The sequence below is a fragment of the Podarcis liolepis genome (genome assembly GCF_965112155.1).
Source record: "Podarcis liolepis genome assembly, chromosome: 1".
Classification (NCBI taxonomy): Eukaryota; Metazoa; Chordata; class Lepidosauria; order Squamata; family Lacertidae; genus Podarcis; species Podarcis liolepis.
This window is the reverse complement of record NC_139554.1, coordinates 53,156,332-53,179,193: the sequence shown is the minus strand read 5'-3', so window position 1 is coordinate 53,179,193 and position 22,862 is coordinate 53,156,332. Positions and strand designations below refer to the sequence as shown.

Here is a 22,862-nt window from a genome sequence, read left to right as displayed (position 1 = left end):
ACCGGATGTGAACATGCTCATTTGGCCTCCTCCGCCTCCATCACCCGGGAGCTCGCTTTGTTTAAAAAAAAAAATCAGAAGGGGGGGGCAGCAATCGTGCCAAGCCGTGCCAAGCTGGTTTACTCCGCGCTGCGGCTTCCGCAGCAGGAGAAAAAGAGAGGGGGCAGGGTAAATGCATTCGCCCCTCGTCCGCTTCCTAAAGACGATCCCCGACAGTAAAGCTTTAGCACCAATAAACTGAAGCGGGTCAAATCCGTGCCAGCCCCAGATGAGGGTTTCAAGCACTCCTTGCGCCTTGCCGGCCGCTTCTCCCTAATGCCCGTCTCCTGCGCTTCCTGCTGCTGCTGTTGGGGAGCTGCTGGGCTTCCCCGCGCCGAGGGGGCGGCGGCAGGTTCAGAGGCCGGGGGTCGAGCATGGATTTCCGAGGGAAGAAGTACGAGCGGGGCAGCAACTGGTCGGACCCCGAGGTGGTGGAGCTGCTGCACTTGTGGGCCGACGAGTCGGTGCAGGCGGAGCTGGAGAGCTGCCTTCGGAACCAGCACGTCTTCAACCGGATCGCCGAGGTGCTGCGGGAGAAGGGCATCCACCGCACGGGCGACCAGTGCCGGGAGAAGATCAAGAAGATGAAGCTGGAGTACCGCCGCATCAAGGAGAACAACAAGGCCCCTCGAGGGGGCAGGACTTGGAAGTTTTACGACGTGATGGATCGGGTCCTGGCCAGCCGGCCGTCCCTCGCCTACAGCGCCGCCGCCGCCAACAGCAGCAGCAGCGGCGCCTTGCTGATGGCGCAACAAGTGCTGCCGCCGGGGAGCCTGGTGGAAAGCTACCGTCCCCACTTGGCACCCTCGTCGGCTGTGCCCTTCCCGCCCTCTCAGCCCCCGGAGCTGATGGAGATCAAATGCGAGGAGGTGGATTCCGAGGTGGAGCAGTGCTTGACGCCGGAGCCGCCGCCTTCTCTCACTTACCAGCCGGGGGGCTCCCCCGAGGAGGAGAGGGCCTTTTTGGACGACTCGCCCCTCTCCAGGCTGGAGATGCCCATCGAGACCAGTGTCTCGCCCTCAGGTAGGACGGCGGCGGCGGGCTCGGCTCACTTAACGTCGACACGGCAAGGGCCTCTTCGTCACAACAGAGCAGGCCCCACCCGAGACATGTTGGCACTGGAGGGGGGCATCACATGCTGCCCCCCTTCTCTCAAGTCAAGGTACACAGTACCCAAGGCAGGTGAAGTTAGCCTAGCGCCCCCGAGGCAGACAATCCCATAAGCACCTCCTTCCCTCACAGTAAAAATACAACAACAATACATTAAGTAACCAACCATTTGGTGTCCTGCCAAGACGAACACTGTTTTTGTGGTGTGTGCTAGTTATGTCAGCAGAAGATCGGAAAGCAAAGAATCCAATTTCTGAGGGACCTGGCTTTCAGAGTGGTCAGTTACAATCTCTCTTTTGCTCTATAAAAGATGAGGCATATATTCCCCCCCCCAGCCAATCTGTGTTTTTCCAGAAAACGACAACACTCTGTTTTAGTTACAAAACTCATTTTTAATCAAGTGCCTTTCCCTGATCTCTCCAAGAATTCCCAGTCCTTTGATGCCAAGTCCCTCTTTCCTGCATTGAGACCAGGCTTACCTGTCCTCTGGTTTTGTAATACAGCATAATTTCAGCCTCTCCCCCTCCCCCAATTCCTCCAAGGCTGCTGATGTGCTGATTTGAAAAACTTTTATCCTATCTTTATCTGAAGCCACAAAACATTGCCTTGGGCATGTTTCAGGCAGAAAGGCAATTAAATAAATAAATGGTATACTTTGGGCCTTTGAAACACTCTGAGGCAATGAGTTCTGCAGCTAAATGCCCTTTGCAGTTAACAAATAGTAACCTGAGTTTACAGAATGCTGACTTTCTTGGAATTGTCCCATGTATCAAATGGGGAACAATGCAAAACAGTAAACTAAATCCATGACTCAAACTACCAAAAAAAAAAAAAAAAGGTTTAAAATAGAGGTTTGGGTGATTTCTGGATGAGACAGGCTGCTTTGGATCCTGGCGGACTTTGGGCTTAACATCTGGTTATAATAATAATAGCAACAATTTATTATTTATACCCTGCTCATCTGGCTGGGTTTCCCCAGCCACTCTGGGCGGCTCCCAGCAGAATAAAAAAGCGATAAAATATCAAACATTAAAAACTTCCCTAAAACCACCTCTGCCTGGAGTTTTAAATGCCACAAAGCAAATAAATAACTCTAAATGCTGAGTCTACAATAATACCTCTGTTCATGTCAGCTTGCATGAGGGGAAATCTATACCATGAGCAGGTGTACCAGTGTAGATGTTTAGTTTGGCATCGTTGGTATCAGACTTTAGAATGTGAACTTCCACACCATCCATTATTTGGAACCATTTATAACTCAGACTGGTGGCTTGCTGGGATCAAGCCATCTCTAGGGCGTTTGAAAACCTGTTGCTCAGCCACTACGGCCAACCATGGTATAGAATTAAGGTACAGAATATACCCTTTACCTTTTACCTAGAATTAAAGGTGAAGGAGCTTTTCAGTGAGAGGAAATGGCATCCACCAAGATTGATCTCCGGCATTGGTGATTTTAGAAATTGAAACAGTGGGAGCCACGTGCATTGCAGGGAGTTGGCCTTGATGGCTCTTGGCATCCCTTCCAATTCTACAATTCTTCCAACTCTACAATAGGATTCTATGTCAGTTTCTGTAGCTTGTTCGAAGCACGATGCTGAATGAGTTGCATCTGTATATCAGGTACTTGTTGCAAAAAGTTAAAGGAAAGGGCGCTTTTCTAGATGTGCGAATTTCATGCTAGGAATCATTAGGAGTAGAACTGAAAATAAAACTGCCAATATCATAATGCCACTCTAAAAATCTGGTGTGACCGTAACTGTGTACAGTTTTGGACACCTTGCCTCAGGAATGATATTTGAGAGCTGGAAAAGGTTCAGAAGAGGCCAATAAAGGGGCAGGAACCCTTATGAGAAAAGGTTACAACATTCAGAATTTTAGTTTAGAAAAAACTTGTGTAAGGGAACATGATACGGGTGCACAAAATTATGAAGAAAATAGATAGGCAAAAGTTTTTCCTCCCTCTTACAAAATACTCCAACGTGGGGGCATTCAGTGAAGCTGGGCATTAGAAGATTCAGGACAGCAAATACTTCTTCCCACAGTAAACTTCCCACAGGAAACTCTGAGATTTGCTCTCACAAGAGGCAGTGATGGCCACCAACTTGGATGGCTTTAAAAAGGGATTAGGCAAATTCGTGGAGAATAATGACTACTAGCCATGATGACCTTCACTGTGGGAGACACTAAGTGTCTGAATACCAGTTGCAGGGAGGATACTGCTGTTGGGCTCAGGTTGCTGGCTTCCCCCAGGCAACTGGTTATCCCCTGTGAGAACAGGATACTGCACTAGGTGGACTATTGGCCTCACCCAGCAAATGCTGCTTATGTTATGCTGATTTATCAATATCCTTACTAGTTTGGTTTGCTTTGAGATTCTGCTATGGACAGGACTGATGCTAATTAAAGGCAACAATGGCAGAAGGTTCAAGCAAGTCTGACCGTAGTCAAGAAGCGTGAAATGATTTTGTGCCTCAAAAGAAGGAATTTCCCTTTATCTGTTTCCTCCTTCAGGTTTCAGTGAACCCAACATGGCTTCGTCATCCCGGATCCAAAGTCTGGGGCCACGGCCTGGCTTTTCCACCCTGCACCGCCTGCGGAAGAAGCGGAAAGCCCAGCGGCTGAAGGATCCCCTGGACGCGCTCTTGCTGAAGACCCTGGCGGCGCAGCGGGACATGGAGGAGCGCTTTCTGCAGATGGAGGAACGGCGGCTCCAACGGGACCTGGAGGCGGAGGAGCGGCGGATACAGCTGGAGCAGCGACGCTTTGAACTGGAACGGGACCACGAATTCCGCATGTTCAATGTCTTCGCCCAGATGCTCAGCATCCTAAAACAAAGCAATAACGGCTCCTTTGCAAGCGGGCTGCCCCAGGGCATGGACCTTAGCCAAGCATTTTCCGATAGCACTGGGGCAGGCGAAGGGGCACAGCAGGAAGTGAGGACCACACAGCTGGTGCGGCCCGTCTTGGACAGGACAGCCTATGTCTTTGATTTCTGCAACCATAGTGATTTCCAAAGCAGCCCATACCTCTCGGTCCGAGGCAATATTGCCAACATCTTCAGGGGGTCCACAGAGGAAGGGTACAGGGCCTATCATGCCGACAAGTATGAAGAGGACAAAAACCCTACGGTGAGTAAACTCTGTTTCTGCTGTGTGCCTTCAAAAGCAAAAAATATTATTTAATATGGTTATGGATTTTCCACGCAGATCAAGGTTCAGCATAATCAAGGAAGAGCTCTCTGCTGCAGGAGCTTACATTCTGACGTGTGATCAAGGGTGGAGAAGGGTGTATGAACAAAGGATAAATCTGATCATGTGCACTTACGAAGCCTGGCCTTCATTTTGGTTGGGGGTAAAAACTAAGACTGTAATCCTCTGTATAGGTATGGGAATAAGCTGCATAGAGTTCAACAGGATCAGCTTCTCTCAGTATTGGGCTGCCCAGGATTGAACCAAAGGCTAAATGGGAAAAGGTGGCTTTGAGGAGGAAAAGGGGATGGAAAGTCTTAATTGATGCATCCCCCACCTCCCGCCACCCCTTGGTGGAGAATTTAATATAGTGAGTGGACAGAATCCTCTGTTATTTAAAAACAGCTGTACATCCATCCATCCACCCAGAGAAACTGGCAGTTACATGCACGACTCCTAAATTTACACAATTTACATAGCATTGTATCTTTTGATATCCTTCCTGAAATGAATGTTAGCCCAAGGGGACTTATAATTATGTTTTTTTTACAATTCGGGGGCCGTGTTATTGTGAACACTAAACCACAGTCTAACACTATATAGATGATTCTCCATGTGCCCAAGTGATACACTGGACTAACATTTCTTCCTCTTTCCTTCTCCTCCTCCACATCCATGGGTGTAGCCAAGTAAAACAATAGAAATAACTAACTGACCAATCACATCAGTTCTGCCCCCCCCAACAAAAGTCCTGTCCCCCACCCCCCAACAAAAATCCTGCCTAAACCAATGTCTTTTGCTTTCAGATAGGTTAGCATGATGTATGTTGAACTGGACTTGAAAGATTTGGGTTCAAATCCTTACTGGGTAATTTTGGACCAGTAACTATTTATCAGCCTAATCTACCTCCCAGGGATGTTGTGAGGGGGGAAATGAGGTCTGTGTACCCCACAAATTATTAGAGAAAAGGCAGTACAGTGGTGCCCCGCAAGACGAACGCCTCGCGAGACGAAAAACTCGCAAGACGAAAGGTTTTTTCGTTTTCGAGTTGCTTCGCAAGACGAATTTCCCTATGGGCTTGCTTCGCAAAACGAAGCTTGCCCCCGCACCCCGGACCTCTTTTGAAGCAAGGGGCGGCGGGGAAAAGATCGCTTCTCCCCGTTGCCAGCCCCGCAATCTCCGGGGACAGAGGGGAAGGCGATCTTCTCCCCTCCGCCCCTTGCTTCAAAAGAGGGGACAGAGGGGAAGGCGCGCGCGCGCCTTCCCCTCTGTCCCTGGACCCCTTTTGAACCAAGGGGCGGCAACGGGGAGAAGCGATTCTCCCCGCTGCCCCTTCCCTTGCTTTAAAACAGGTCCGGGGACAGAGGGGAAGGCCCGCGGCGCTTCCCCTCTGTCCCCGGACGGTCTCCATAGGAACGCATTGATTGATTTTCAATGCATTCCTATGGGAAACCGTGCTTCGCAAGACAAAAAACTCGCAAGAAGAAAAAACTTGCGGAACGAATTAATTTCGTCTTGCGAGGCACCACTGTATACAAATGTAGTAAATAAATAAATTACCTGGGTAAACATGGTGACTGCCCAAGCTACTGTTTCCAAGAAAAATCGTATCTATACCTACTGACCTGCAGTTTCTTTCATACTGTATGAATGATGAAGTGTCTGTTTATGAACATAAATGAACGGCATGAAATGATTTCGTTGAGGAATATGAATATGTGCCATGTAAATGCACGCAGATTTACAGCTGAAACCTCTCACATAATTATACAAAAAGAGGAATCTTGGATTCAGATATATTCACAAGTGAACTGAAGAACAAATTATATACTATTTGCTTATATGCCTGATCTTTAAAAAATCTATTTCCCAAAGTGCTCATTGGCTCCAGTACTTAAAGGAACTCTGGTTCACACATTTTTTAACGGGGTAATAGCACGTCAGCTAATGTGAAATACATATACATGCAGTGATTGTTTTTCTTAACAATACTTCTGTCTGTGTCTCCAGGGCATCATTAATTTTGGCACCAGTGAAAACAAGCTGTGCTTTGATCTGATGTCCAAGCGGGTAAGAGAATCGTAAATGTGCTTGATTTCTGAGCTGTGCTGGTGGTGTTGCTCTTTCCCTTCCCAATTCAGTTAGCCCTCAGAGGCTTAATTTTACATTCTGAAGCATCTTGTTTTGAATACTTGTTGACCCCTTTCTTTTCCGTTTGGGAAGCTTACAAATTTGTGCCTTTTCCAGAGTAGTGGTGGTGGGAACATGGCACCTCTCTTGGGTTTCTTGCAGTCAACCACCAGACACTTTCAAATATTGGAAAGAACTTTCTGCCCTATCCCTGCCCCAAGCCCTTGCTTCCCTAGTATGCATGAATTTATCCATCCCCAAAACAACTGGGGGAGAAAGTGGGCAAAGGACCCAGAAGAGGATTGAGACAGGACTCTGCAGAAGAGCCACACCCTTTAGAAGGGATGGAAATGTTTCCCAAGCTAGCAATCTTACCTTGACCAAGCTTTAAACAATAATAGAAATCAAAATTATTGTTATTCTCTTAACTTAGGGTGTTTCTTTGACTTTCAAATTCTGGGTACTTCTAGAGACAGTGTCTCTTTCCTCTTCTGATAATAATGTTGCAGAAGCACTAGCAGTGTGCCTCTTCCCGTGAAAGGAAATGGGATGGACTTGCCTTGCTAACCAATATAGACTTGCGTGTTTTGGGTTTTGTAACTTGTAAGACGAATGCCCTCCAGCAGGATGGGAGCATTCGGTTCTACAGGTTTGATTCTTACCTTTTCCAGACCAATTTGGCTTGCTTAATTATTGTGCCCTCTCCTTCTCCTTGCTAATAGCTGACACAAAGTGACATGAACGTCATAGAACCTCCACTGCTACAATATCCTGACTGGAAGGGCCATATGTTGTGAGTAGTAACTGCCCTGTATCTTTTCCCCTTCGTAAGTATCTTCACCCTATTTTCTGCACCTACAAGGAAATTATCCTGTTCTGCAGGATATTGCAGGTGCAGTACAAGCAATAAAGAGAGCCTTTTCCAGGCAGGCAAAGTCAGATCTCTCTTAGCAGGTCAGGATCCCGGTCAGCTGCTTTGCTGAGCTGTGAGACATGTTTCAGCAGAGAGCTGGGGCCATCTAGAATCCTGTTGTTTGATGTTGGTTGGTTATGCCTATACTATTTTCCTAGAAAAAGAAGTGCAGGAACTCACCATGAACACCTCCCTTGTTGTCTTAGAATGGCAATGGTGCCCACTTGAGAGGTGCCAGAACTGAATTCTGGTGGGTTCCAGCTGGAAAAAAAGCCCTTCCTCCCTGAGGAACTGGCTGAGCTGAATTAAAGTGCCCTTCTGCAGGAGGGGCTGTTATTGAGGAAACACCCTAAGACTGTGAGAGCTCTGTGGGAAGTGCTGAGCCCCATGCTAACCCCCTTCATGAGCAGCTAGTATTTCCCCATCATCTTTATATTCCCCGAGGTAGTGGAAGGGGCTGAGAGGAGGTCATGACAGTTCTGGAGGAGGAGGAGTATTTTTAAAAGTGCCTGAAATGGCTACATGCTATACAAAAATAAAAAATAAAATCTATGATTGTTGAAAGTACCAATGGCAAGGTTGTGAGCATGGTTGTGTGCATGTGTGTATAAGAAATCAGAAAATAAAATACATAAGGCGTATGGTGGTGGAAGGGTGTGCTGAAGTATTTCAAAATAGCACCTCAAGAGTGCAATGGACTGTTTGCTAACTGTGTGGCATGTGAAGTCTTTGCGCCTGAGGTCGTCTCTTGAATATAGTTGATAATTTTAATAACCATATATTCTGATAACACATTCATTCTCCAAAGGCTGTTGTGAGCATAACTTGGGTGCAGGGGAAGCTATGTACACTGCCTTGGAAGAAAAGGAAGGAAGGAAGGAAGGAAGGAAGGAAGGAAGGAAGGAAGGAAGGAAGGAGCTAAAGAGGACTGTGGAAATACCCAGGACATGTAGTTTGAACTGGTCCAGCCAGGAACATACCATGCTTGTAACAGGAAGGGCTGATCTTTCAGTGAATTAACTGTATGTATATTCTCCTTTTCCGCAAAGGGAGCTCAGCTCAGTATACCAGGGAACCTGTGCCCCTCCGTTTGTTGCTGACTACAGCTCCAGCCATTTAGAGCCAGCATGACCAACAATCAGGAGAGATGGGAATTGTAGCACAACAACATCTGAAGGGCCCTCTGCATCCCACCAGGATATGGTTCTTTTAAGCAGGGTTGGGGAGTCAATAACCCTCCAGATGCTGTTGGACTCCAACTCCCATCAGCCCCAGCTAGCATGGTCAGTGGTCCAAGATGATGGGAGTTTTAGCCCCGCATCTGGAGAGTCTTAGGTGCCCCATTGCTGCTTTTAAGCATTTTATACCTTCAGTTCTCATTGCAACCAGACCTAAAGTGGAAATTAACAATAATAAAGTGCAGGATTTTATGGCATCTTACATGTGTGAATAACGGAAATGTTTTGTGCTGGCCCAGTAAAACTTTATCCTGTTTCCATGCCTACTGCATAAACCTTCTTTGTGTTCTGCAATGCATCCTGGTGGAGAGCGAAGCCTTTTCTTGGGAGAAGCTAATTCCATGGTTGCTTTTATATCTCCTTCAGCTTGCGAGAGGAAGTGGCTCGATTTTTGACCTATTATTGCAAGGCACCTGCACCTCTTAAAGCAGAAAATGTAGGTCAATTTACTTTTGGCTTCTTTGTTCTTTTAGTAATGTATTGGCACTCATATTGATGATTTTCCTACCCTAAATGGGAGTAAACATCTGTCTCAACATGTCTTCTGCAGGTGATCATACTGAATGGCTGCGGCTCTCTGTTTTCTGCTTTGGCTACTGTTCTCTGTGATCCAGGGGGTAAGTGAGATAACTAGAGAAATAGTGGGTGGTATTCAAATTAATGACTTAGTTAGGTCCATGAATTTTGGTAGGCCTATTTTGAGCGAAACATAGTTGAATACAACCCTTAATATATGGATTTGTTGGTTGGTAATGGAGTAGGAATATTGCAAAGAATAGCAACAAAACTGCTAATGTTTATGGTCATAATTCTGCTGGGTATTCTTCTTTATTCCCTTGCCCATTGTACTTGCACTAATTAGCTACATTAATCAGGGCAAGTAAAAGTTAACTCCAAACTGGTCTCTCTGGACTCGTAGAAAGGAACTTTTCACAAAGACCCTGACCTCAGCTGCATTGTCCCAGCTGTAAATTTCAGGGGTTACAAACTGCAGCAGTGGGGTAACCGGCTTTCTTCTTTTGATTTCAGAAGCCTTCCTGATCGCTACCCCTTTCTACGGAGGCATCACCCAAAGTGTGTTTCTCTATGGGAATGTGAAGCTGGTCTATGCCCATTTGGACAGTCAGGTAAGAAGGAAAGCGGGCAGCCATCACATTCTATGACCTAAGGGTCCGAATGTGGACTGAAATTTCCATCTGTCACCATGCCTGCATATCCCTAACATCTGGGGCCACCATGTTGGCTACCCTTTCTATTGTCCTATGGCATTTTCTGGCAGCAGGCAACCTTACATATCTTCCTCACAGTTCACTTGAGCAATAGTTGCTAAAAAATGGGTTCAGGCTCCAAGTCACAGGGAAAGTTGGGTATGGGTTGCCAAACTGGCTGACAGAGAGGGAAGTATTGCACACAATATATATTTGGTTTTTCTGAGAAGACGAAGTTTCTGAACAGAAATTACCTGTGTGTATCCCTACAGTAAGAAGTTTTGGAACACCTTTCCTAGAATATGTTTGCTGAATTTAAGGCTTAAGTAATTTGGGGTGTGAAGGCTGCCTTTGCTTGTATCCAAATCAGCATTCTGGCATTCCTCTGTAGAGGTCCACGAATATCCCTTCCTCAGTAGAAGTTGAACTCCAGCTTCTGTGAATGGCTGCTCAATTCATGATGTCACTGGGAAGTGTGTTAACCATTCTTAACTCTGTAATAACATCCAGTTGAAGGGAGTGGAGTCCCTGTTAAGACTTCTTGAGATGTGCAGCACAAATAGCTTTTGTTCGGTTCCGAAAGGCTTTTGTGCTCAGCCTACTCTTTAATGTGTTTCAGGTCACCGGCACCTGCAACCGTCCGTTCCAGCTCACTGTGGAAAAGCTAAAGAAGGCCTTGCAGGATGCACAGTCAGAGGTGAGCTTGCTTCATCTTACAGTTGCTGAATCTTCCAAGGCTTCATTGGTGGGTGGGGCCACAGATTACAGGGATGTTGTGGAATGTAATACAATAAACCTTTAGATTTTGGGGTAATTCAGTGTTACGCTAATACGGCCGTTCTGCCAGTGCAAGCATTTCTGCTTGCCTGATGGAACACTCTTCCCCAGACACTGTTCTGGGGTTTTTCCCAAGCTCCCAGAGTGGATTTAGGGGAGGCGCAAGGGGAAGCCCCATTGCTAGTGGGAGTCTTTGCACTGGCTTCTGCTCACGGGCCAGGTTAGCTGAATCTGGCCCCTAGTTTTGATTCATTTCAGTGGTCCAGGGTGGTCTAAGTATAAGCATTGTTGAGGCCAAGTGTGGTAGAGGCTGAATGTATTATGGTGTTTTTACTGCTGCATTACAACTTTGGAGCTTTGATAGACAACTATTTTATTACAGCATACGGCAGGCATAGGCAAACTCCAGCCCAGCAGATGTTTGGGACTACAATTTCCATCATTCCTGACCACTGGTTCTGTTAGCTAGGGAGGATGGGAATTGTAGTCCCAAACATCTGGAGGGCTGAAGTTTGCCTATGCCTGGCATACGGGATAGTTTGAATGGACCCTTATTGCTTGCTTCTGCTTCTTTTGACAAAGTTTATGCTCTATTTTGTTCTCATTTGGAAAAGACTTCTGTTTTTTGAAGGATACCTTCCTACCTCTAATAGCTTCCTTGATTCTGCTCATTAGCCACATTGGCATCTTCTTGTCCCTGATGGAGTCTTTCCTTTATCTGTGATGTCCTAGCTCAGTTTGTATGAATGAGATTTTGAACAATCTCTAAGTATTTTGGTGAGATTTGACACTTTCCACTTCCCCATTCAACTTCCTTTTTACTGATTCCTTGAGTTTTGGAATGTTTCCTCTTTTAAAGCCAAATGTGGCTGTGTTGGATTTTATTGGCAATTGTCCACTTAACATCTATGTGGAATTTGATTGTACTAAGACATTTTTGATGTAAAGCTATAAAAGAGAATTCAACCAAGCTCCTTTACTTTGCTACATTCCATGATGCACTGGCAACAGGCAGGTAAAAGCAGCCTGATAATGAGGGTCACCAATGTTATAAACCAAAGTGCCTCAGGACAAGCAGGTTTCTTGACAGGCAGTATTTTATATAAGGTCCCTTGTTCTTTGTGTTTTACAGTTTGATGCTTTTGTTTTATAGGGTGTCAGGGTAAAGGCTTTAATTCTCCTGAACCCCCATAATCCCTTGGGGGACATCTATTCTCTCTCTGAGTTACATGACTTCTTGGAATTTGCAAAAAGGTATGATCTAAGACTTTGGAGATGGCTAGTCCAACAGACCAAATATTGTAGGCTGGGATGAGTGAAAATATGCATTTTTACATCTGCCTAGGCTACATGTACTTAGTTTCTGCAGAGCAGGAGTGGGGAACCTGTGGCTTGTCATCATCAGCCCCAGCAAGCATGGTCAATGGCCAGGGATGATGGGAGTTGTAGTTCAGCAACATGAACTACATGGCGGGCCAGAGGTTCCCCACACCTGTTGTAGAGGTTGTAGAGGATGAGGTTCAGCTGAAGACTCCACAGAAAAGGTGAGGGGCTTTTTGTGGGGTGAGGTGGTACTTGAAGGCAAGAGTTGGGTGTGACACTAGACATACTCCAAGAAGGAGCTTTAGCTATAAGGGGCAGCAAAGGAGAATTGATGGGGTGCCGTTCAGTGGTGCAGGAGGTCTTCATCTACTGGAGAGTGGTGGAGCTGGAGGAGCAAATGCCATGACTGGGGATAAATTTCTGGCTCCATTCCATTGATATTGCTTCCTCTATAGAAATAACTAGGAATGCTGGGGGAGAGTTACACCTGTGTAGCATCCTGGTTGCTTCCAGATGACCTATTTCATTGCACATTCATCCCGATTAGTTCCCACGAAGTTTGCAAGGTCAGATATCATTGGTCATTTCTTGAGCATTCCCTCTGATTTGTTTGCTGGGATGCCTGTTGTGTCAGCAATTGTTACTGCCCAGTTTTCATTGTTTCCCATCGTTTTCCTTATCACAAAACGTCCAATTTTAGGGAGGATATTGCCCAAGAGAGCCAAATCAACTTTTAATTGCATGGCCTGAATTTGCCCAAATGTGATTGAATGCCAATAAGATTGAGCCCACCCCAAAATAGCAACAATCTGAAAGTGCCCCCTGTTGTTATCAGCAAGCTGCTTTGCGTGTCAGTGAAAGGTAGCCTTTTCGGTGGGAAACCAAATGTCCATGAAGGTTTTGCTGTCATCTTTAGTAATGGGAGAGCAAATGTGGCTACTAGGTGTGATGTTTTCACTCTGTTCCTGCTGTCCGGTTTTGGGAGCATTGCCCTACTAAATCCTCCTCTCTAGTGGCAGCCGGTTGAACTGTGCCCACTTCCTGGCAGCAAGCAGTCTCTCTACCCATTTCCAAAAACCCCGTTTTTCCTTTCTCTCGTTCTAGGCATGAGCTGCACGTGATAGTAGATGAGATCTACATGCTGTCAGTTTTTGATGATTCTGCCACATTCCACAGTGTGCTTGAAATGGACAGGTAAAGGCATCTTTAGTGCTTCCATCACCTCTTAATGGGGGTTGCCAACACTATAAAGTTCTGTGGAACAGAAAAGCGGCACTGAGCAAACACTTTCACAGCACAAACTGCTATTAAGAGTCCTGATGGGTTAAACGTTGGCAGCTTCTACTGGCAGCCGTGTGGTACATTCCCTTTTTAGGGGCTTGTAACGGGGAAAGTGCTCTCCATGCTTCTGCACCACAATATCCCAGGGCTTCAAAGGGTTGCTTTCTGGCACAGTTTTAACAGTAGCAACACTGTGAGAATGCCTCTCTGGTTCAGGGGCGAGGAACCTGTGGCCCTCCAGATATCGGTGGACTGCAACTCGCATCATCATTGGCCGTGCTGATTGGGGATGATGGATGTTTGAGTCCAGCAGGCTCCCCACCCTGGATCGGGACTATGGAGGAGAGGAACAATATGCATACAATTGTCCCCGAAATTCTTTTGCATGTCTGTGATAGTTGGAGGTTTTCCTAAACGTGGTGTGGAAATACGCAGCTTGAAAGCAGAGCGGAGAGACCTCAGAGAGTCTTTTGACTCTCTGAGAGCAATCTAGGCCTGACACATTTGTTATGGAGATGGACTACCACAGGGTAATCCAAGCAGCCTTGAGAGCATGTGGTGGTGGGGAAGGGTTTTTTAAATTCTTTTCCTCCATGCCACGGTCCCATGGACGAAAATCCCCTTTCCAAGCAGCTACTTTCATTTCAAGGGGAAATTTTATTGGTGTCATTGGTAGAAAAGCTGTTCTTTCCCTTCTCTTTTCCAGGTCTTCTGGCGAATCAGAATAGTAGCAAGCCCCTAAGCAGATAAGAGAGGTGGATTTAGGGCAGTGCAACTGGCTTCACTGCTCTGGGCACTGAGCCTAGGGGGCGCTTGCAGGGCGTCGCAACTATGACATAGTGAATTGAGCAGAACAAAAGGCAAGAGGCGGGGATGACAAATTTTGGTCTCATGCTGCTGAAATAGGAAAGACCAAAGTCCAGCCTTTCAGATAACATAGGTGACGCAGGGGAGGATGAAGAGGAACTCGTACTGGGTGGGAACTAGAGACACTTGCAGTTTCCTCAATAAGTCTTAGTGGGTGTCCTTGGGAACCACACTGGGGACTGTATAATTTCTTCTGGTGCTTCAGAATACCCTAGAAGCCTCGTTGATTTGTTGCTAACATCTACATATGCATTCTCTTTATGCACAGATTTCCTGATCCGCAGAGGACCCATGTGATGTGGGGAATTACTAAGGTGAGTGCTTTTTTCTTTTCTATCTTATTTTCATTTTCAAATTTTACAAATATTTTTAACAAGAAAAACAAAATCTTTCAAATCTCATTTACCTTCCCCTCTACTTCCCTCCCCTCATTTCTGCAGTTACTTGTTTTATATCTTTTTATTACTGCGTATCCAATTCAAGTCTGTTTACTAATTTTCCATTATCTTCGCCTTGATTATCTCTTGTTGCATGTGTTTATATCAATCCTGCTAATGTTTTGATTTGTTTAAAATGTATCTTCAAATAAATTGTCCCCATTCTGTTTTTAAAAGTCTCTTCTTGATTTCTCATTCTTCTGGTAAGTTTCGCTATTTCTGCGTACTCCATTAATTTTAATTGCCAGTCTTCCTTTGTCGGAACTGTTTCTTCCTTCCATCTTTGAGCATAAAGATGCATTTTTTCCCCTGACGCTCAGGTGGTATTATTTCAAAAGCCTGGGCCATGCATGGGAGAGATTTGTTCATTGGTTGGCTCAAAAGATTATTAATTTCTGGCCCCTGCAGGATTTTGCTGCCGCTGGGATTCGCTTTGGGACACTGTACACGTTGAATCAAGATGTTGCCAATGCTGTGGCTTCCTTGTGCTACTTCCACGGGGTCTGTGGGCCTGTCCAGTACAAAATGGCCCAGCTACTCCGAGACAGAGGTGAGGCCAAGAATGTCGCACAACCCCTCCCTGCTCTGTTCTCCCTTTGAGAAGGGAGCGTTGCCAAAACTGCAGCTTTTGCCTGTCCAGGATTCTCAGGCTGTAGCGTGGAGATGGTTGCCAATTCAGCAGCATTTTCAATTAAAGCATAAAAATATTGCACAGCCAACAACAGCCCTTTTCATAGCCTCCCCACCATAGACGCAGCAATGTTTGGAGTAGGAAGTAACGCCACATACCCAAGCTCTGCACGTTTGGTTGGACATGTGAAACAGCCCCCTTTGCGTGTACAGCTCCCATGAGATCTGGAGCTCTGCTCACTCCAGGGGTCCAGATTGCATGGGAGCCCCACCTGCATACAAGTCTACTCGCTTAGGGGATCCTTTCAGACATTCTGCCTATGATAGAGTGGCTTAGATCAGGCATAGGCAAACTTGGCCCTCCATGTTTTGTTTTTTTTGCCTACAACTCCCATGATCCCTAGCTAGCAGGACCAGTGGTCAGGGATGGTGGGAATTGTAGTCCCAAGACATCTGGAGGGTGAGTTTGCCTATGCCTGGCTTAGATGGACCTCCTTATATTTTTAGGTGTGTATCTTAAGATGGTTTTCATGTGCACACCTGAAATGTGACCAACAGGAAATTGCAATGCATTGCATAAACTGACAAGGCCCTGAGGATTTTGCATCATGTTTTGCTGCTGCAATAGTTGATTGTGCAGAAGGTGAGAATAAAGAAAAGAAGGCAGTAGAGTGAGACCAACATTTCAATACAAAATATGGGCAGTGTTGTGTAGATCTTGCCCACGTTCTTCTCTGTGGGATGCTTTGTGCGTGCACATAGTTCGCCTGCAGCACCAAGTGATGATCAGTGTTTGAATGAGTTGCTGCAGATCAGCTTGCCACAGGCAGAACTTGCCTATATTCTTGAATGGCCTCAGATGCAATGCTTTTCAATGGAGTCAGTTCACACGCTGAACCACCAGTCATCAAAGAGTTGAGAAATCAAGCGATTTTATATGTATGTGTCTGAACTGCCTTATGTGTCTTCCTCTTGGCTAGACTGGATCAACCAGGTGTACCTACGGGCCAATCATGAAAGGCTGAAAGCTGCCCACACTTTTGTAACAGATGAGCTCAAGACCCTTGGGGTTCCCTTCCTGAACCGCAATGCAGGCTTCTTTGTATGGATTGATTTCCGAAAGGTCAGTGCTCATTAAAGAAGGCCCTGCAGGATCAAACCAAGTCCTTCTATTTCAGCAGTGGTGGGTGTGAATCAAGCAGACATCCAATGTTATGGATTTCAGAAAGATCTGGCTGGTGTGTTCACACACACTGTCTCACTGGCAAGGCATTGCTTTATTTTGTAAAAACAACCTCACCCCACCCCCCCGCCGCTGCCGCCCCACTTCGAATAATTCATCTCCAAAATTATCCTTTGAAAATTCTGAGCTTACTCAGAATTTTCTGTAGAGAAGTAGCATTAGTTGTTTCAATTCAGAAACACATCTTGAGATCTTTTATGAGGCAGTGAAGTAGTTTTCTTGGGTCCTGTAGGCCTCCTTTTCCTAGGTTTGGTTTTTTTTACAACCGTAGCATTTTTGCCTTTAGCCGACTGCTGATTTTTTTTATTTCTAAGAGGGTTTCCCTGAAGAGAGACTCGGCCATTTTGTATTGTATTCATATGGAATCTTGTAATTTAATTCTTTAAGAACTTAATTCTTTAAGAACTGCTTTTGGACTGTTCTGCATATTCATTTTGAATATAGATTTGGGGAGGGGTTGGTACTTTTGTACACCATTTTGAGGACATTTGTTGGGAAGCAGTTTATAAATCCTTATATAATTAAATATCCCCCAGTCTGATGGGTGCTTCCCTTTCATCATCACAGCCAAGGGAAATAAACTTGCAAAGATTGTGGTTGACTTTCTCATTCCACTGGTAGAAGATGGAGTTCCCAGTTCTCTGAAGTCTTTTGGGAGCAGGGCTGTCTCCTATTCCCAGAAATAGGAAAATGCCTCCCTTATAGCTTCAGACCTTTTTTAAAATAAGAAAATCTGTCCTTATTTTTAGTGGGCAGGGTCTTTTTGCATGATTCTAATTCTGTGGCTGGGCAGAAGGCAAGTCTGGATCTACTAGTAGATCCATGGGTAATTTTCAGTAGATCCACTTCATGTTTCTGACTCCCAGAAGTCTCTCTCCCACACATACACACATCCCTGAGTGATGTTGCACCTGACTCCTGTCGGGGGATCTCAAGGTTCTATTAAACAGAGTAGATCCTGAGGGTGTGACTCAGCTAATGAATCCTATCAGCAGATGCCTTGTGTGATGACTTTTCACAACAGAGCTTTCCACTCCTTCTGCTTCTGAAACTGAGGGAAGGGGTGTCGAGATTTTCCTGAGAGGGGGAGAGGAGGAATAGTTTCATCTGAGAAGCCAAAATCCTTGTTCTAACAGAACGATCAGAAGACTGTGGCATTGAATTGCCCCCCCCCCCAAGCCTGAATCCTGCCTGCCCCTGCTGCGAGGAACCTCAGGTCTCCATGGTCTTACTGAAGTTGAGGAGATGTGGCTGTAACTCCTTCTTGTGAGTTGGAGCTTACTTGTTTCTTCACTCCTTTACTCCCTAGTACTTGCGAAGAGGAACATTTGAAGAGGAAATGTTGCTCTGGAGGCGCTTCCTGGACAACAAAGTCCTGCTCTCTTGTGGTAAAGCTTTTGAGTGCAATGAGCCTGGCTGGTTCCGCATCATCTTTTCGGACAAGATACATCGGCTGCAGCTAGGTCAGTGTTGTCCTTCTCCTATCTTCTCTCCCAGCTGGTGACCCAGCATGCCAAACCCACCAGTAAGATACTGTGGCCTGATAGCTCAGACCTGTTAGTTGGTTCTCTTGAACAGTCAGCCACTGCTTGGTTGCTTCAGGACCATAGCTCTCCATCTGAATCCAGCTTTCGTTCCAACTGGTGAGTTTTTCTCTCCCCCTTCCTCTCCCTTTCCTCCAGGCATGCAGAGGGTCCGTGAGGTTCTGGAAGAACACGAGCATGGAATCCTGAATGAAGGTAAAGACCAGCCTTGTGAGTCTGACTCGGAAGGCAAAGCGGACAGCGCAGACGAAGTAATATTTGTGTCCCACCATCAGGAGCCAGCCTCAGCTGGCGGCTCCAACCTCGGCGATCTCATTGGCCTCCTGCAGCAGCAAATGCGCTCCTCTGACTGGCTGCAGAAGAATACCGTGGAACAGTTTGCCCAGGAGAAACCAGAGGTCTATGATGTTTTCCGCAAGTTGGTGGGGAAGCAGTAGACGGTTTTGGTGCCCTTCCACATGGATTGCCGCTGGAGGTTCTTGCTGCTCGGCTTTGACTTACCTAATGATATATATTCCATATAGCAGGAAGCTGTTTGTAAACCTCCTTCCTGTGGCCATCTTCTCATCATTCTATTAAACTGGGGCCAACTACAGATGGGTGGCTTTTATTCTGTCTCCACCCTTTGCGTTACAGTTTTAAAATTTTTGTTTCTAATGACCAAGCTCATGCTCTCTTGTGCAGACGGAGAGAGAGATTTTATCTTTGTTTGTACTGCTTCTGGTTCATCTTCACTCGTTTTCAATTTTTACCTCTAAAGAACTTCTCTCTCTCCTTTTTTTTTTTTTACATCTTCCATAACCTAAAATGAAATCGAAGTACAATTCGCTATGACCTAAGTTGAATATTTCATTAACAAGTTGTTTTAATACAGAATTTAGAGGCAGATTTAAATGCGCACCATCTCTGATAATCTACTACAGGTAAATAATCAGTGTTTCTATGTAACTCAGCTGGTGAGTATTTGTTACTAACAGCACTGAATTCGAGTCAATGTATTTGTAGTAGGAACATAAGAGAAGGTTGCTAGATCAAGACAATGGCGTGTCTAGTCTGGCAACCTGTTCTCACAGTGGCCAACTAGAGGTCCATGGGAAGCCAACAAGCAGGATCTGGGTGCAACAGCCCCTCTCTCCACTTTAGATTTCCCACAACTGGTATTCAGAGGCTTACTTAACGCTTCCTGCTTCTTAAGCAGGGTTAAGCTTTCAGGAACAAACCACAGCCTCACATGCACTCCCATCTAGCTCTTTTCCTCTCATACTAGAATTTCCCTTAAATGTTTCAACCATGGTTACTTGTAATGGCTGCACTGATGTTAACTTAAAGGTAAAGGGACCCCTGACCATTAGGTCCAGTCGTGACCGACTCTGGGGTTGCGGCACTCATCTCGCTTTATTGGCCAAGGTAGCTGGCGTACAGCTTCCGGGTCATGTGGCCAGCATGACTAAGCCGCTTCTGGCAAACCAGAGCAGCGCACAAAAATGCCGTTTACCTTCCCACCAGAACGGTACCTATTTATCTACTTGCACTTTGACGTGCTTGCAAACTGCTAGGTGGGCAGGAGCAGGGACCAAGCAACAACTCACCCCATCGCGGGGATTCAAATCGCCGACCTTCTGATCGGCAAGTCCTAGGCTCTGTGATTTAACCCATCTCAATGTTAACTTAGGTTAACCCTAATCTGAAATGTTGTTCCAGGGACAGCCAATGGGGTGCCCTGCAGATGTTTTGAACTACAGTTCCCATCTCCCTAATCACTGGTCATGTGGATCACGGCTGAGTGTAGGAGAACTGTAGTCCAAAACATACTGAAGACTCCACCTTGGCTACTTGTGTGTGCTAATCATAGCTAGGGTTTGTGCATATGCCACGACTAACCATGATTAGGGCAAGAGAATTCATGCACAAGATGAGTCCTCCAGTCTGTTCCTGATCCTTTAAGGGGATGACATTGTTGTGTCTACTCCAGCCTCAAAAACAAAAATGATGAAAATCTCAGTGGCTTAAGTCCCAACTCTTTTAAATTCTGAATTTTTTTGCAGCACCATCTTCAAGAATTCAATAGTGTGAGTTGGCAAGAAGTGGCCAGTCAGGCCAGTTAATTTTTTTTTGTAGCTACAAACACTGTCTCTGAAATAAGGTAATCACTTTGAGTCTCTCATCTACTATGAAATTGAAGGGTATCTGTTCTCAGTTCTTATACTAACTTTTAGCAGTAATGTGCTTCACAGTAGCCTTTTTAAGTTCCAATACCATTATACTGGTGGAGTGGGCAAGGGCCTTGTCTGATGGACATTGTTGAAGAGGCAGAAGAGAGACTATGATTCAAATATAGTGAAGTGGACCTCACATAGGGGTTTGCAAGTTAACAAATTCTGATAAATTCTTGGTTTTTAAAAAAGTGATTTTTTTTTAAAAAAAAGGGATGTGTTAATGTGATTTTAAACAAAGGGAGGGAAGAAAGTAACTTTTCCTTGTGTGCATTAGCGCTTTGGTGTTCACTGGTAGCTGTGGTGGGTCAACTCGCTTTATTCTGCCTTTTCCATATATATATATATATATATATATATATATATATATATATATATATGATGGCATTTATTGCTTTCCGTTTTGCTGCTGTGTTGGGCATTAGCACAGAATGACAACTGTGCCTGCCCTCTACCCCAAAGGTAGAACTGTAAGGTTGGCTTAAAGGTCATCTACTCCAGCAGGATATTCCACCCCGAACAACCCTATCATATTAACTCACATCATCCATATTACAAGTGTAGAGCAAGCCCAAAACAAGAGGGACTGAGAGATGTCAGAAATCCCTGCATGACAAGGAATAACCATCCGCCCAGCTAGCATAAGCTGTGCTGCATGCTATGGGAGCGAAGGTGAACGATGCACTGTGGGACTGAGTAGAGATCTGTGGTGCAAAACAATTTAGACTGCAATCCTATACCCACTTACCTGGAAGCAGGCCCCTTTGAAATAAACAGGACTTTTGGGTAGACGTGTCTAGCATTGCACTGTTCACTGCAGTCCTGTACAATTGCATTTATAGTTTAGGTCAGGGATGAACAGACCTTAAGTTTGTGGGGTCTTTGTGCTTTTTAGTAGAATACTCAGGTCCACCCATCAGAGCCAGCTGCAGAATAGCGGCTGCCAGATACAAATTTATTTATTTTTAACTTATATGCCAACATTTGACAGAAGACCACAATGTGGTTTATAACATACAACACCAATGCCACAACATAACACCTGTACAGCATAAGAACTATACACTGTACATGCCAAATAATGATTATAGAGATCCAATGTCGGCGACTGGCTGGACACTGAGGAGTGGAGGCTGGATATTGATAAGTGGGCACCGGGAGAAAGGGGGTTGGATCCCCTTTCGAAGAAGAGATCCGTGAACTGGGGGAGCCTCTAACAGCCAGGAGATGAGTCTGAGGCAGAAGAAGCTGCAGGATTGGAGAGTGAAGAACAGGTGCAGGAGGAGGGAGAGAGAGGTCAGGCTGGTGGAGAGTCAAGGGCTTCAATACCTCCACCACCACCTCCTCCTCCTGCGCCCACTTCTGCTCCACTGTCTCCCAGGGCCAGAAGAGGAATGAAGTGAGAGGAGCAGAAGGTTACACACAGGCAGAGTCTTCGCCTGCTTGCGAGCAGCTCAGATGGGGGAGATACATAAGCCGGGGACGGGGCCTCCCTATTGTGGCAACTGTGACACACCTAGAAGTAGCTGAGAGACATGGGGCAGATAAACACGTCTTTCCCTAACTTGCAAGTGTCCTTTTGACAATTAAGAGTTGATTCCTCACTCTGGACATTCCTGGCCTGAGAGCATGGCGACATCCAATTATAATTAGGAAAACATTAAAAAATACAGATTCTAGTAACAGCATAACGAGGAGAAAAATCAGCAACCAGGTATCTAAAATACAAAGACGACACCCAAATACAGAATCTTTTCTTAAAGGTAAACCAGGTAACTGCTTTTAAAATGTCAGGTGGTGTTAGGTCAATGAGAGGAAAAATGAGACAATGTCTTCCCTCTTCCTTCCCATTGCAGCTAGAACTGGATCTTGTACTGCCATTACTGCCGCTCCCTTATCTCCCCTTCCCATTCTGAATATGGCTGCAGAGAGAAGGTGGGTGTGTTTCACCAAACTTCTGAGTGGCACAATGGGAGCAGCTTTCTGCTCATGACCATACTTTGTCCATGTCAAGCATAGCTATGAAGGAAGAAAGGGCTGTCCAACGATAGCTCAGTTGGTTAGTGTGGTGCTGATAACATCAAGGTTAAAGGTTCAATCCCCATATGGGACAGCTGCATATTCCTGCATTGCAGGGTCTCTTCTGACTACAGTTCTATGCTGCCCTCATTGTTCATTCATAAAGCTAATTTGTGGGGTGGAGGGTGGAGCAGGACCACACACTTGCGGGCCCACAATGTCTCCTGCAGCTGTGCATAGTGGGGCCTGCTGAGGGGCTTGGCAACACACTGCTTTCTCCATCATAGTCAGGCATACTTTGTGAGCAGGCTGCCATTGGCTGTATAGAACACGGGTGGGGGACCTGCAACCCTCCAGGTGTTGCTGCACTACAACTCCCATCATCTCTGACCATTGAGCATGCTGGATAGAACTGATGGGAGCTGGAGTCCATAGGTTCCCCATCCCTGGCTTAGGCAAAAAAAAAAAAAAAGCATATTGGGAGCTGGCTGCTCGTAGATGAAAAATAAATAGAAAGGAGGGTAGCCTGCCAAGTCACAAGGTCCAGGCTTTTCAGCAGTTTCTTGTTCAAAAGAGTTTACTTTTTGTCCTCAGCTTGCTTGGAACACTTATTCATAGTAAAGGACACGAGCAAAACCAAGCATAGCAAAATATATTGGATAAACACTGGGAGCAAATGCTATTTTTAGCTGCTCTGCGTAT

The 22,862-nt window shown here is 45.7% G+C and overlaps 1 protein-coding gene across 1 annotated transcript; it reads left to right on the top strand.

Moving 5' to 3' along the window:
* LOC310687856 (1-aminocyclopropane-1-carboxylate synthase-like protein 1) lies at positions 1 to 18,523 on the top strand. Its single transcript, XM_083463676.1, has 15 exons — positions 1 to 1,062; positions 3,661 to 4,277; positions 6,348 to 6,407; positions 7,190 to 7,260; positions 8,985 to 9,054; positions 9,169 to 9,235; positions 9,648 to 9,745; positions 10,446 to 10,523; positions 11,757 to 11,857; positions 13,031 to 13,120; positions 14,343 to 14,388; positions 14,920 to 15,061; positions 16,122 to 16,264; positions 17,694 to 17,847; positions 18,067 to 18,523. The coding sequence occupies exons 1-15, from the start codon at positions 414 to 416 to the stop codon at positions 18,363 to 18,365; spliced, it is 2,685 nt and encodes an 894-aa protein (XP_083319802.1). The 5' UTR covers positions 1 to 413; the 3' UTR covers positions 18,366 to 18,523.
* Positions 18,524 to 22,862: the final 4,339 nt, after the last annotated feature.